The sequence below is a fragment of the Balaenoptera physalus genome (genome assembly GCF_965194825.1).
Source record: "Balaenoptera physalus genome assembly, chromosome: 1".
Lineage (NCBI taxonomy): Eukaryota > Metazoa > Chordata > Mammalia > Artiodactyla > Balaenopteridae > Balaenoptera > Balaenoptera physalus.
In genome coordinates, this window is record NC_138882.1 from 29,594,641 (window position 1) to 29,610,243 (window position 15,603).

General features: G+C 34.8%; 1 protein-coding gene and 1 long non-coding RNA gene across 26 annotated transcripts in view; one reads left to right on the forward strand and one right to left on the reverse strand.

Annotated features, from left to right (window-relative positions):
• The window catches only part of CEP170 (centrosomal protein 170), a 144,357-nt gene that overhangs the window by 99,257 nt on the left and 29,497 nt on the right, over nucleotides 1–15,603 (forward strand). For 13 of the 25 annotated variants that reach the window (XM_082469981.1, XM_082469980.1, XM_082469971.1 and 10 more), the window contains 4 exons: nucleotides 6,824–6,973; nucleotides 8,713–8,793; nucleotides 9,785–9,911; nucleotides 12,130–13,965. In XM_082469981.1, the coding sequence (XP_082326107.1) occupies nucleotides 6,824–6,973; nucleotides 8,713–8,793; nucleotides 9,785–9,911; nucleotides 12,130–13,965 (2,194 nt within the window). The remainder of the gene's footprint in view (nucleotides 1–6,823; nucleotides 6,974–8,712; nucleotides 8,794–9,784; nucleotides 9,912–12,129; nucleotides 13,966–15,603) is intronic. The other 12 variants (XM_082469983.1, XM_082469964.1, XM_082469967.1 and 9 more) reach the window with 1 other exon arrangement.
• Nucleotides 1–15,603, reverse strand: part of LOC309665210 — a 402,660-nt gene that overhangs the window by 47,561 nt on the left and 339,496 nt on the right. The window lies entirely within an intron of this gene.

Consider the following 15,603-nt stretch of genomic DNA (forward strand, 5'->3'; position numbering starts at 1 on the left):
GGATGTTGTCAGGGCTGCTTCATAGCCTTTTAAGCTAAATGAGGAAGATTTGTAGTGAAAACAGAAAGCTAAATATTAAATGAAAAGGAAAAAATTGATCATTGTAGAGGGCTTGAGGTTCTTTCGAAAAAGTATTTCGCTTCTCCATAAATTTCATACCATAGACCAGTTCTTCCAGATACTTCTCCTTTCCTGAGTTTTGACTCCCCAAATACCTCTTATTAGCATATTCTCTCCCCTCATGGGGCCTTGTATCTATCAGTGCTGATTCTGTAGGCAGCAGGTGGTAGGGAAAAATCCAGAACCAGGAGAACTATAACAAGACTGGAAACATGGAATGAAGAACGGCTACAGCAGTGCGTCAGCCCAGAGGAAGTCCGTGCTGAGAACCTAGATCCAGGTTTAAGCAGTTTGGAATGGAGATATTCCAAACTCTAGTTCACAGCAAGATTTTACATTAGGTCCCAGTCAGAGCCAGGGAACCATGATAAACCAGAGTCAGAATCTAGGTAGAGCGTGCCAGTTAGAACACAGAGGAAGGAGGCATGTTCAAAGTCCACTCAAACACCCAATCAAGATGTATGGGAACTAAAGGATAAGAGATCAAATAAGAGCTTGAGTCGTAAGAGAGGACATTGATAACAGAGGCTGCATTTGGATTTTGACTTAACATTTTTTTCTACTTCCTGTCAATCCAGAAATAATCTGAGTTAATGGGCCAAAGCAAATAGTGGTTCTTAACAGGTAAATTATGACAGCTTGATTTTTCTTCCTCTTATACTAATCTTCTTTCTTGCGGTCTCTTCACTGAAGAATTTTTTTTTAAATTTTCTATCAGGAGAATTTACTTTTGGTCACTCTGATTGATGCTCCTCTCCCCTTCGTAGCACCCCATGTTCTTCTTAGGTATAGGAAACCCTATCCTGCTATATTAATTCCCAAAGCTTCATAAGGGAACCCTCACCTTTTTTTCAGTCAAAAGCTTAACATTTAATAGGTTTGCCCCTGTTTTCCTTTCTCTATTATTGTATGAGATCTTATTTATTTTCCTGCTTTTAAGGGGCTTTCCACTTACTGTGCCCTAGTCTAATGAGCTCTTCCCTGTGTGGTTTTTTTGTTTTGTTTTGTTTTTGCATGCCTACCTCCTTCTCATAATTTACTTTCAGAGGCTTTTTTTTAACCACCCTACCTAAAATAGCCCTAGCATTCCCCTCTTACTACCATGTTTCATTTTCTTTATAGAACTTACCTCTAGCTAGTTTACTTTCTTTCTGTCCTTTCTAGAATGATCTTATTTGCCTTGACCATTTCTGTATGTCTTGTGCCTTGATCAGTGCCTGGTATGTAGTAGACACTCAATATCTGTTGAATGAATGAATGAGAAAGAAAAATTTTTGACATGCTTTTTTCATTTTTATCAATATTTGTATGTGGTTAGCTATATATTAGCTAAATTATTTCATTGAATTTATAGATTGGTTAAATCCAATCAGGCCTCCACAAACAGGTTTTCCTGTATTTTATGTGCTGAAACTAGTTTATATCTTGATTTCAAAGTAACTTGTTAAAATGTATAATTTAAAACCTTGCATGTTTTATAAGCTTCTCTTTGTACTAAGAAACATGATTTCTTGTACTAAGAAACATGGATGTGTCAGAAGAAATGTATAAGTTTCAGGGGAATTGCCTTGATTGGTAGAAAACTAGAGATACCTTTGCATTTCTAGCGGTACCTACCTAACGACTTAGTGCTTAAGAATCTGTTTGGCAAGGAAAGGAAAGGTAAGATGGTCATTGATGAGCAGTCAGATTTTAGGGATGAAAGAAAAGAATTCATGACAATGAAATAAGCCATAAAGAGGAGAGAAATTGGACATTTTAACTATAGAAGCATTAGAGTAGACCTGAGTGTGATTTGAATATACAAAAGGAGGAGCTAATAGAAAAAGAATGGTAAACAGTGATGGAAAGGGAAGAGATTGTGGCTGTAAGACTCCTAAGGAATGGGAAGAATCAAGGATGTAGGATAGATTTTGGGAGAGGACAAAGATTTACCCAGACAGAGGTAAAAAGGAAGAAGATAAGGCCAGATAGTGCCCTTTTTAAAAAACTGAGGTAAAATGCACATGACATTTGCCACGTTAGCCATTTAAAGTGTGCAGTTTATTGATTTTTAGTACATTCACGGTGTTATGCAACCATCAGCACTGTCTAATTCCTGGACATTTTCATCACCCTAAAAAGAAATCCCATACCTATTAAGCAGTCACTTCAGATTCCTCCGTCCCCCAGCTCCTGGCAACCACTAATCTACTTTCTGCATCAGTGGATTAGCATATTCTGGCCATGTCATATAAATGGAATCTCATAGTATGTGGCCTTTTATGACTTGCTACTTTTCACTTAGCATATCTTTTCAAGGTTCATCCATGCTATAGCATGCATCAACACTTCATTCCTTTTTATGACTGAATAATATACCATTGTGTGGGTATACCACATTTTATTTATCCATTCATCCATTAATAGACATTTGGGTTGCTTCTACCTTTTGGCTATTGTGAATAATGCTCCATGAGCATGCATGTATATGTGTTTATTTGTATACCATGATAAATTATAAAATATCTCTCCTACCCCCATTCTTAACTCCTTTTTTTCTAACAATTTTGTCTGAATTTTCCATTTAAAAGTTGATTACAAATATGTTATAAAAATAACAATGTTAAACATTCAGAACCGTTTATTCCACTGAATTTGTGGGACTTTCCATTTTAAAAATGAAATTAGAGTTTGATGGAAAATTACAAGTTTAAAAAAATTCTCCTCTATTAAATCTTCCTGATTTTGTTCCCTGATGTTAGTGGCTAGCATTCTGCATAGTTCTTGAACTATTTATGTGTGAAGTGATTTCCATAAGCCATGGGAACCTCTACTATTGATTTGAACTGGTAGAGACCCTGCTCTCCTTACCCAGGAGGCCGTTGCTCATTGAAGAAAGAGACGTTCTCATCATCTGAGGGTGAAACTTGAGTTCATTTTTACTTAGACACTTTGATATGATCAGTATACTAATGCAGTACCATTCTTCCGTTGTTATTTTAAAATAGGCCTACAAAAGCTTGATATTTAACCTATTATGTTTCTCATTTCTGTGGGAAGATAAATTCTGAATTTCAACTGATCTGGAAAATTTTTTAGCTAATAAATAAAAGACTATTGCTATTGAATTGCCATTTTGCTCTACATTTGTATTATCGTATTTCTATGCCTAAGTCTTCTCCCTTCCCCCACCCCTTTTGTCTCCACTTTCTGTCACAAGAAGCAAGCCACCTATGTCTGAGGTTGCCAAATGTAATTTGACCTCTCTTTACAAGTATTCAGTAGGTGGAATATTTACCCCCATGAAAGTTAATCCTGTGTTCTTTGGTTTGATATACCATTATTCCCCCTTCCCCAACCTCCAATTTCAGAATTAGAAACGGTGGACATTTTTAGTACAGTCTGAACTTTTAAACAAAAATGACGATAATGGTAATATGCTAGTGAAAAACCAAGGGCAAACTTTTCATAGGCTTGGTTTGTGTTGTATATACTAGCCCTTTATCATCTGAAGAATGTTTAGTTTCTTTAAATTTAAAACTAAAATCTAAAAATATTGTCTGGTTCTTATAGAAATATTGTTTTAACTGCAAAATACCCCTGCATGGTTCAGGTGACATTCTCTTTTTTTTTCCTAAGCTCCTGTTTTGGACTAAACTCCTCGAGAGCAAGGACTGAGTTATATCTATATTATATACATATTAAATGCCCTATGGTGGTGAGCCCAATAGCCTACAAATAACAAGTACCATATCTCAGTAACAGGTTGTTAAAATTGTTTAAAGTAGTCAATGAGATACAGATGTGAAATCCCAAGGTGAGATGCCAGATATCACATACACATATTCAAAAGAAAAGATTGAGAACATGTTCCAGAATTCTGTCTTCTTACCCTAAACCTAGAGGCTGTGGGGAGGGTCACAGGTCACTCCCCCATATGGAGGTGCACCCACGTGGCTCATGGGAACTGTAGGAGAGAGTGCATGAAAGCCACTCCCAACCCCTAAGATAAATAAGTTATCTTTAAGCTGCCAGTCCCAGAGAGCTCAGAGAATATAAGTTCAAAGAGAAATTTTCTGTTCCCATACCACTCCTCCTTCCTCCCCATGCCCTTCAGAAGAATTAAAAACTGACTGACAAACTTGGGGAGGAGAGTTCTACTTAGAGTGGAAGCATAAAAGTTGGACAGATATCTGATCTCTCTCCCTTCCTCAGTTTAGACTTCTAGCCTAAAAAAGTTCCTAGCTGAGTGAGGGACACCTGATTTTGTACTCTTATCAGGTTTGGGGGTTTAATCGAGCCCTGGTCAGAGTGGGGAAGAGAAGAGATTCATGAGCCTGGGTTAGTATACTGTATTTGAAATACCCTTGAGCCACCTAGGAGGAGAAAGTACAGATAGGTGAGCAGCTGTCTACAGTTGGTGATTTAAGTGAAGCCTTGTATATGGGTGGAATCACCTAGGGACAAAATCTAGAATGAAAAGATGAGAAAATCTAGCAAACTTGGTCTCTGCTTTGAGGAGCTCTTAAGTTCTGTTTAAGCATTATATTGCATGTCAGATTATATGTACTTTTTTAGATATGAAAAGTATTATAGCTTCAAAGTACATAGACAGTATAGCTGTTTCTGTCTTTGTTTTCACATGAAAATTGTGGATTTTTTTGTACCTAGACATGAAAATGACAGTTTGGATTTCAAGCTGAGCTGGTTGTAACGATTACTAATTTTTCAAAACACTACCAAAAATACAGATATGAACTTTGAAGGCTTCTTTGCTCATACAGCAGTACTTCAGGCCCTATCACTTGCTTGGAAAATAAATTGCTACTTCTCTGACAGATACATATGCACAGCTATCTCTAATGTTTTAAGAGGAATCTGTAGAAAGTCATCTGAGTACTCTTCCTGTACAACTTCAGTTTCCCTCCCTAAAAACATTAGTTCTCTGTGTGTGGGTCTTTTGTTATTATTTCAAAATAGTGTCAGAAGCGATTTGGAGAGATTTAATATATTTGAAACTGCTGGTGCTTAGATATTTGAAGAAATCAAGTTTTGGAGGTCCATTATTAGAATTAAATATCATCAAATCAGAAATTAACTGAAGGTAATTTGTAACTTAACATGCCAGAGAGATGCAACATGCAAGTAATCACATGTGGTTATTTTTGTCTTTTACTCCCAAACTTGAACTGTAATTTTTTTTCTAGTGATTATACAGATAAGGAAATAAACTTCAGTAAATGTGGAGTTCAGTGACTTGAGTTAGAAATAATTTTAAAATTTTATTTTAAGATAGTCACATAACTTAGTAGTTCTAATTTCTTTCTTTATAAGTGGGGTTGAAGGCAGAGCACATGGAAAGGTATACTTAGCAGGTTTTATTGCTGTTCTTGTTAAACTTACTAATTCTGCTGTTTAGCAAAATGAAGCAGGTTTGGTTTTTTCCTTCTGTACACTGTGCTTCCATGTATTATTAAAATTTATATTTGATTTAAAGTTAATACACAATTTGCTCTTAAAGCAAAGATAATTTAAAATATTGAGTGGTTCAACAGAATATTAAATCGTAATTCCTGAAAACTATACAGTTATATTTGAATTAAATATTAAGTAATGCCATCTAGTGGTAACATTTCCAAGTTTAGTGAATTTGAAAATTTGGTATCTGCTTTACTAAATGTGGACTTCAGAATTTATCAGCTAGGTATACTATATCATTAAAAAGGTTTCTGGAAAATAGTTTAACCTAAGGGTTTTTTCCTTTTTGGTAGAAAATGAAGGCTCTTTGGTTATGTTCTAAAGATCCTTTCTACAAAGTGCTAATTGAAACACATTATTATTCTTTATTGTGATAATTAGAGCCACAACTATTACCTGTAAATAATAAGCATTGGGAACAAAGTAGGCTTAATAGTAAAACAGAAGGTTAAAGTTTATTTAGTTATAACCTTTTCCCAGTCTATTCAGGGCCTATTATGTGCCAATAAATGAGTAAGACTCAGGTAACTGCCCTTAAAGGCACATGATTGATTGTTGGTGTCTGTGTTTAGAATATTTCAGAAGTGTTGACCATAGGCAGCCTTCTTATTGAAAATGCTGATCTGTGTGAACAGACTCAGGAATCTGCATTTCAAACAAAGGCCTTTAAGTTTAAAAATTATATTCTATACAAAGTTTGAGAATTATGGTATATTCTATACAAAGATCATATGTTAAAATCTGTCATTTAGGACCTTAGAAAACTATATGTATAAATTTAACTCATATATGTAAATGTTAAGCATCTGTTAGGGAAGGAACAGATAAAATCAGCCATACCTTTAAGCTTCCAGCGTGCTTCTCAAAAGTAACAGAGCAAAGAGACAAGCTGAAAACAAGCTGAAGTGGTGTGGTACTCTTTCCTAACTCTTGGCATTATTGTAATGCTTAACATTATTAACATCTTTTAACAAAGCAAAGGTAATATCCTGAATATCTCTTATTTATTATCAAATAGTACATTTTGCTAAATGTTTAAAAAGGACATTTACATTTACATAAGCTGTCACTGCCCTGTTTTCGTCTCCAGCTGTTACCCCTATCATTAAACAAGTTTCCCTCATTACTGAAGTGACCTATGAAATTAACTTGAAATATTATTTGCCTCTGTAGTTACTGATAATACTCACATATTAATCTGGTACTCAGACTTTTCATTTATAAAATAATTTTCTCCTCCTAGGTATTTGGAGTAGATGACAATCAAGATTATAATAGGCCTGTTATCAAAGAAAAACATAAAGATCTGGTAAAAGATTGGGCTCTCAATTCTGCTGCAGTAGTAATGGAAGAAAGAAAGCCACTGAGTACACCTGGATTTCACAGCTCAGAGGTATACACATCTTTCTCATATTTTTTACATGCACAAAATATAAATTTTTATCATTTGTAATTACAGCTGACCCTTAAACAACACGGGTTTGAACTACGCAGCTCCACTCACACACAGATTTTCTTTTAACTAGGTACATACTGTGGTAGTACATGATCCATGGTTGGTTGAATCCAAGGATTGGGGACCATGGACACAGAGGGCCAACTGCAAAGTTATACATGGATTTTTGACTACATAGAGGGTTGGAACCTTTATTCCCCTCACCCCCCCACCTTTGTTCAAGGGTCAACTGTATATTATTATAAACAATTGATATATCCTCTTGTAAAATACTTTAAATTAATATGCTTTTGTCAGTGAGTGAAAATGTTAAATTTCAGTAAGCAATTAATGAACTATATGCTCACTAATCAAATTGACATTATGAGATAAGACAAAAAAATATACACTGCATATACTTTCTAGGAGGTCACGTATTTGGAATGGAAAGATCTGTCATGCCAGGAAGCATGTGTATGGTAGTGCCTGATAGATACAACTTATAAACCTAATTAAGTGCCCTTGTAGTGCAGCCCAGGATGTAACTAGAATAATGTGAAATTAATTAAGGGTGGCTTGGTTAAGATAGTTTTGGAGTCAGTATAGTATAGTAGAGCTTCTAGGACCTGAGTGCGAATCCCAGAACTGCCACATTTAACAGAATACCTTTGAGTCAGTCATTTCCCCTCTCTCATCTTCAGTTTTCTCATCTATACAAATGGCATTTTTGATAAAAGCTATTTACAGGGAAGGATGTGAAGCATAGAAAGTACCCAGCATCGTAATTGTCTGAGATTTATGCAGTCAACAAATGTTTATTCCCTTATCAGAAATATTAGAATTTCATTCTACACTGATATGTCGGAAAGAAGTGTTAAAAAAAAAATGTATATGACTGAGAATTATTAATTAATTATAATTTATTCAACTAACAAGATCTAACATTCAGTGGACGCTTTCTGCGTACCATTTTACAAATAATGAAACTGAAGTATGTAGAAATTAATTTGGTCAGTGTCTTAAAACTAGTACCTTGTGGAGCCAGAATTTGAACCTTAAGGAGACTTGATTTCTTAACTCATTCTCTTATTCTTATATTGCCTTTCAGGAAATGAGTTAATTTAAAATATACAAGTAGTAAATAAATGTTGACTATAAATAAAATAAAATCTTAAGATATAAATAAAACAAAATATAAATGAGGTATTGTATTTGTGTGAAATGTAAGTATTCTTTATAGACAACTAAATACACATATATATTTGCTTATTAATGTAAAAATTTTTCCTTTATGGTCTGCTATTTCCTGAAAACTGTCAAAACAATTACTGTATTTTAATATTCTTTTTTCCTCCTTCATCTTAGAGAATTTTTATTTTGATTTCTGTTTTATGAGATGCGTAATTTACTTATTGAAAGCAAGTGATACTTACTTGAAGCAATGTTTTAGTATTCTGATTAATCTAGAAAGGGTGCTGGTGATTGTGAACTTGTAGGACTTCCTCTTCTCCTCTCTATCCCTTCAGCCCATGCCAAGTAAATTTATATATAGCCTGAGTATGTACCTGCCTTTGAAGGAGTCACCTAAACAAGCCATTAGAACAGTCTGCACAGAATGAGTCTACATAAATGTGTGTCTTTGAAACCCACCCTGTTGTGGGTATTCCTAACATGATTTGTACTGGTACTTCCTTCAGTCTCAGAACTGTGAGCAGCTCCCACGAAACCTTGGAGGAAATTCAAAGATTCAGCAGACTTTGGTACCCTTAGGCTTCACTGTATGTATGTCACTATGTGTACAACTTACTATTTTAATCTATTATTCTTGAAATCATATAGTATATAGCCTGTATGAAATATTTATCAGTTTCTAGCCTGTCATTTGACACTTTTAATAAAATATTGTTTTGAATAATTCAGAATAAAATTTGGTCAGAGCTTTCCATTCCTTAGTTGTCATTACAGGTTCAACACTAAGCATTGGCTTAAACTTTCAGTGAGGAAACATTTTTTCTATACTCCTAGATCTTCCATATTAAATGCCTAGATTGACCTAGTCTTAAGAATTACCAATATACATCCATAAGTCTGTGGAAGCATATCATGAATTAAATTCTATTTCACAGTTGACTAAGTACTTGCCTTAAGGACAGATGTAGACAGGGGCAGGTCTAGGTTCAGACTGGTTATACAAAAATCCTTAAAGGTTGAGTCATTTCTAGCTTCTTCTGGAAGTACTAAAGTGTTGTAGAAAGAAGCCTCAAGCTTTGGGTTTGTTTTTGAAATCCCTGAAGACATGACCTGGGAGATTTAATACTCCTAGAGACTCTGGAACCAATCTGACTCCTGGAAACATTTAGAGGGCTGGAGAACAACTTAGAAATAGGTCTTTAAACTCTCTGTTCTGTAGAATGGAGTAGAACTAACTTCACTGTGGTAGCCACAAAGCTACTGTAGTACGCCTGAGTTTATTTAGTAGCAGTAAATTTTAAGCTCTAAGAGTTTATTTTAGTACCATTGTTAGTACTTAATAAGTACAGAAAATTATACTACATTCACAGTAATAATGTTGTAGTTAAAAGAGGTGCCTAGAAAATCTTCAATTTATATATGAGGAAATTTAGTACATGATAATATATCAATGTGAGGTTTAAATATTGCTTTGTATGATAGGTTAAATGGAATTTAATGACTAAATGGAATTCTGTGAACACGAGAATCAGATTTGACCAGACTAGGTCATTGCATTTTCTTGTTTCTCTCCTTTAGGAAGGCACATCTTCATCTGGAAACAAGCGTTGGGTTTCACAATGGGCTAGTTTGGCTGCCAATCATACAAGGCATGATCAAGAAGAAAGGATAATGGAGTTGTCTGTACCTGTTTCTTTAGAGAATGGTATTTTCTTTCCTTCTTTCTTTTTTTTTGTGAATCATACATCAATTTTTAAAATACTATAAGCTAAATCTATATAGTGAGACGTAAATTAAACCTAAATAAACATATTCACATAGTCTCATGCTCATACTAAATATAGATTTGATTTTCAATAAAAATGCAGATATCATTAAAATATACCCCTAACTGAAGATAAAGAGATAATTTGTAGATGAAGCATATATATACACACTCACACAAATTTATATGTGACTTTATATGTATACAACATATATATAGATGAAAATTTAAAAATAAGACTAACACAGTTCCAAACTATCCCATTCATTAACACAACAAATATTTAAATGCCACTTTATGCTATATGTTCAATGAAAAAGAATTTACTTAATATGTATTTAATTTACTTAATACATCATTTGCAAACCTATGTAATATGATTTTTATTACCTTTTTATTATATTTCTGTGAACTGAAATATAAAGTTTCTTTAAAAAAACACAAAATTATATGCCTCTTACGATTTTGTTATTAGATTCAGTTAATTACATTCTTAATTAAAAATAAAACTCAAGGAGAATTTGTATGTGGCTTTTTACCTGTATTCTTAGTTGTATTATTGGAAATGGAAATAGAAATTTATTTTGTCTTTGACTTGTGACACCCAGAAATCTGTTTAGGAATTTTGTAAACATTAGTCAGCAAGTGTTTGAGCAAGGTACACATCAGTGTACTATAAAAGCTATATAATTTATCATAGAAGCTAGAAGTAATTTTTAATATTACCAAAAATCTTTGGAAAGACAGAGTAATTTGCAGCTTGGTTCACATAAACTGATTACTGTTTGGGAAACAAAACAGACAGAGAAGCTAGGCAAATTTACAAAAGAATCATTATAAAATTATTATTAGCTGTGGAAAGCAAAATTTTATACTTGTTATAAAAATGAATAGTACTTGGCCTTCATTATTTCATTCCTGTTTCATGTTCCAAATGAACTTACTTAGATAAGCTGATAAATCTACTTATAATCTAAAATGTTCTCGTCAAATATTCATTGAGTGTGTGTTAGGAGCCAGGACAGTGTGAGAAATCCTAGAAAAATAGATAAAAAAGATAAAAAGAAAAAATATAGAAAAAAGATAAAATAGCTATTACAGTTTAGTGCTTCAAGTAGCACTAAGGAGATAAGACATAACCAAATAACATGATTAATTGCTAAATTAAAGTTACATCAGTAAGTTATTAGGTATTTTCCTGCATTATAACCATAGTATTGCTATGAAGTTTAAATGCTAAAATTTTAGAATTATAAAGGGAAGAAAAGACCCACAGAAGCTATATCTAGTATCTTTTTCCCACTTATCCCCAAAAGATTTAAATGCTTTATATGTTAATTTATATTTCCCTAAAAAGATCCCTTTTCTCAGAAATACATTCCATTTATAAGCAGTCAGGAAACTCCTCCTTAAGTAGTATTCTCAAAGTCTCTCACATGGAAACATCAAAGTTATATATTTTCTGATTGGCTTCTCAGTTTGAGGCTTTAATATACCAGAAGATCATAATTTAAAAATACCTCAGTTTGTAAAATTATGGCAAGTCCTGTCACCTTTTTTCCGTTCTTATAATTTTTAAAAATCTTTTAATGAGCTTTGAATTTTTTTTTTAGAAAACCTTGTTAAAATTCTACATTTTCTGTTTTACTTAGGAAATCCAAACTTGTCATTCTTTCAGTAGATAATAATGCTTATTAAAAACCAGGTGTATTATTATTCTTTACTGTGTAATTCAAAGTATAACAAATAAACAGTGTTTATTAGTCATTATTTTTGCAATTCTATGTACCCTACATAGAGTCCATTTTTTGTGAGTGAAACTTCACAGATGGGACAAGTCACAAAAGCAAGAATGAACACAGTAAACTTCTCTGCCATAAAACACATTAAGCGAAAAAAGAGAGCAACAGATGTAGGTTTAAGATCAGATGACCCTGATTTTCATCTCACACAATTTGCTTTCTTGACTCTCCTATTAGTAATCTACCTATTTGTGCATTTTGGCATTGTATTTTCTTTTTAAACTACACTGTCACAATGTTGGCTTATTTATTCAGAGTTTTACTTTATACTTAAGCCATTTCTTAACTTCAGAATCTAAGGTAATATGGTACTCGTTTGCCCCAGTAAGTTCCTTATTTGTTGTTTTATTTTATAGATACAGATATCAGTGAATCTGGCCTTTCAGTGAGAAGTACTGGCTCAGCAACTTCCTTGGCTATTCAGGGAGAGAGAAAGAGACGAACCCTTCCCCAGCTTCCAAATGAAGAGAAGTCTCTTGAGAGCTCCAGAACAAAGGTTATAGCACAGAGGTCAGAGATAGGAGAAAAGCAAGACACGGAACTTCAGGAGAAAGAAGCACCTACACAGGTATACCAGAAAGATAAACAGGATGCTGAGAGAGCCCTGAGTAAAATGAACAGGGCAGTAAATGGTGAGACTCTTAAAAGTGGTGGAGATAATAAAACCCTGCTTCACTTAGGCAGCTCTTATTCTGGAAAGGAGAAAAGTGAAACTGATAAGGAAGCTTCTTTTGTAAAGCAAACATTAGCTAAAATCCAGCAACAAGAACAAAAGGAACAGGCACAGTGGACACCTACTAAATTATCTTCTTCAAAAAATATTTCGGGTCAGATAGATAGATGTAGGGAGGAACCTTTTAAACAGGAGTCACAACCTCAAGAAAAAATTCCAGGACTTTCTACAAGCAAAGGAGAAAGAGTGATACAAAACGAGGGTAAACGAAGAAAAGCTGAGGAAATTGTGAAAAGTCAGACTTCAAAGGGAGGAGACAAGAAGGAATCCTCCAAGTCATTAGTGCGGCAAGGAAGCTTCACTATAGAGAAACCTAGCCCCAACATACCCATAGAACTTATTCCCCATATAAATAAACAGGCTTCATCTACATCCTCTTCTTTAGCGTTAACAACTGCCAGCAGAATACGAGAAAGAAGTGATTCTATGGATACTGATTCTAGTTTGGACACAACCCTTATTCTAAAAGACACAGAAGCAGTAATGGCTTTTCTAGAAGCTAAACTGCGTGAAGATAATAAAACTGATGAAGGCCCAGATACTCCCAGTTATAACAGAGACAACTCCATTTCACCTGAATCTGATGTGGACACAGCTAGTACCATCAGTCTGGTTACTGGAGAGACTGAAAGAAAGTCAACCCAAAAGCGAAAGAGTTTCACTAGTCTCTATAAAGACAGGTGTTCCACAGGTTCTCCTTCCAAAGATGTTACAAAGTCATCATCTTCAGGTGCTAGGGAGAAAATTGAAAAGAAAACAAAAAGTCGTTCCACAGACGTAGGTTCTAGGGCAGAGGGTCGTAAATTTGTGCAGTCCAGTGGAAGAATAAGGCAGCCTTCAGTAGATTTAACAGATGATGACCAAACCTCTAGTGTACCTCATTCAGCCATCTCTGATGTTATGTCGTCTGATCAGGAAACTTACTCTTGTAAATCTCACGGAAGGACTCCACTTACCTCAACGGATGAGCATGCACATTCCAAACTGGAAGGAAGTAAAGTAACTAAGTCCAAGACTTCTCCTGGAGCACCTGGTGCATCCAGTAAATCAACCACTCTCCCAAGGCCACGACCCACCAGGACTTCCCTCTTGCGCAGAGCCCGACTTGGTGAAGCTTCAGACAGTGAACTCGCCGATGCTGACAAAGCATCTGTGGCTTCTGAAGTGTCCACAACAAGTTCGACATCGAAACCTCCCACAGGAAGGCGTAACATTTCTAGGATTGATTTGTTAGCTCAGCCTCGTAGAACAAGGCTTGGCTCATTATCAGCTCGCAGTGACTCTGAAGCAACAATCTCTAGAAGCAGTGCCTCTTCACGGACCGCAGAAGCCATCATTAGAAGTGGAGCCAGATTAGTACCTTCAGATAAATTTTCTCCTAGAATTAGAGCTAACAGTATCTCTCGACTCTCTGACTCCAAGGTCAAAAGTATGACCTCAACACATGGCTCTCCTTCAGGTAAATTGGATCCAGACTTTTTATAATATTAGCATATTTATTTTATGTTTTGGGACTCCTTTTTTTAAAAATTAAATATTAGTGTTGATTCCCAAAATTTTCAGCAGAAAGGTCATGCTGTAGAGGGTTTTGTTCCTATAAAAATTACTTTATTTAGCTTAGTAAATGGAAAATTCAGAAGTTATACACACTTCCAATTAATGTCCTGGTGCAAAATAGTAATTTCAAAATTAGAAGTATATTGAACCGATTTGGGAATTTTAATTGTCTAGTTGGTGAAGTATCTGGATTTGTGTGTCAGAGTTAGATTAGGAATTATTATCTAGTTTATATAATAGAAATTAATAAAAATTAATATTGTGTTTCTAAAAACATGTTTAACTTTTAAACATCTTCACATAATTCTAAGAGTCTGAAGAAAAGCAGTATACCCTTTATTACTCCTTTCAGAGCTAAATGAAATAATCAGTTTTAGCCTTTTTTCCCATTTATTTTGAAACGTCTTGTATTTTTTTAAGTTAAATCTGTTTATGGTCGGGGCAGGTGAAAACTGATCCTTAATTTATTGCAGTGAAAGAAGATGGATTTGAGAGACAGTCACTAAGCACGTGGGCGAAACTGGGCTATAGAAATTTAACTGGTTATGAGCATTATCTCATAAGGTGCCGTTATATCATTTAACTATAGTAATTAGCTGTCATTGATTGTAATAATTACAAAAACTACTTTCTCCCCACCAGAATTAACTGCTTCTGGCATATTTGTCTGTTTATATACTTCATATTCAAAGCCATAGCCAGTGAGAATACATATGTGACCAAAGAGTACTCAGACAGATATTGGTGTGTGTCCTGTAAACATGGTCTCATTACTTCATAATCAGCTTCATATGTGGGTGTGGCTGAAAAGGACAGTTGAGGGGAAACCAGCTGTTAAAAGACTTGAAGATTCATTTTCATCAGTCATCTTAGTGAGCCCTAAGTCTTGAGTGAAGAGTAAAGGGGAAAGTTGGTGTGCAATCTTTTTTTTTTTTTAATTTTTACTTCTGTCACAGTACAGCCTACAAGACCCAAAACTAGTGGTACTTGGCAAGTGTTATTTTTTTCATTTTTTGTTCCTCCTCTCTCCTCTTCACTGCTGCTTTCCTCCACTCCATTCACATTCCATCTCTCTCCTGGTCTATGGGTGAGGTGATGATGATCATCATGGATGTAAGCTGAAGATAGATAACATACAGTCCTGATTCCAAAAGAATAGATGACATTTCCGTTATTACTGTTGTCCTCCTTGTTTCTACACTTCAAGCTTTGGTTGGTGGTTCATGGGTTTGTTGCCAAGTATTTTAAAAGTACTCTCACTTGATTTATGTTTCCCCAGTGTTGTTATCTGTTGTTCCATGTGGCTCTGCTTCTTCAGTTCACAGTTCCTTTGTGCTGCATTCTATGGTGTGTACTCTTACCAGATTTCTTCTGCCACATTGCTTGTTTCTTCACCTCATGTCTATTTAAGTACATAAAAATGTTTAAGTATTCTCCTGTCTTAACGTAAGCTGTGACGTAAGTTGTATGTTACCAAGTAGCATGAAACTCTTGGTAACTCTTCCTTCGGTACTAGTTATCTAGCTCTTAACACATGAGT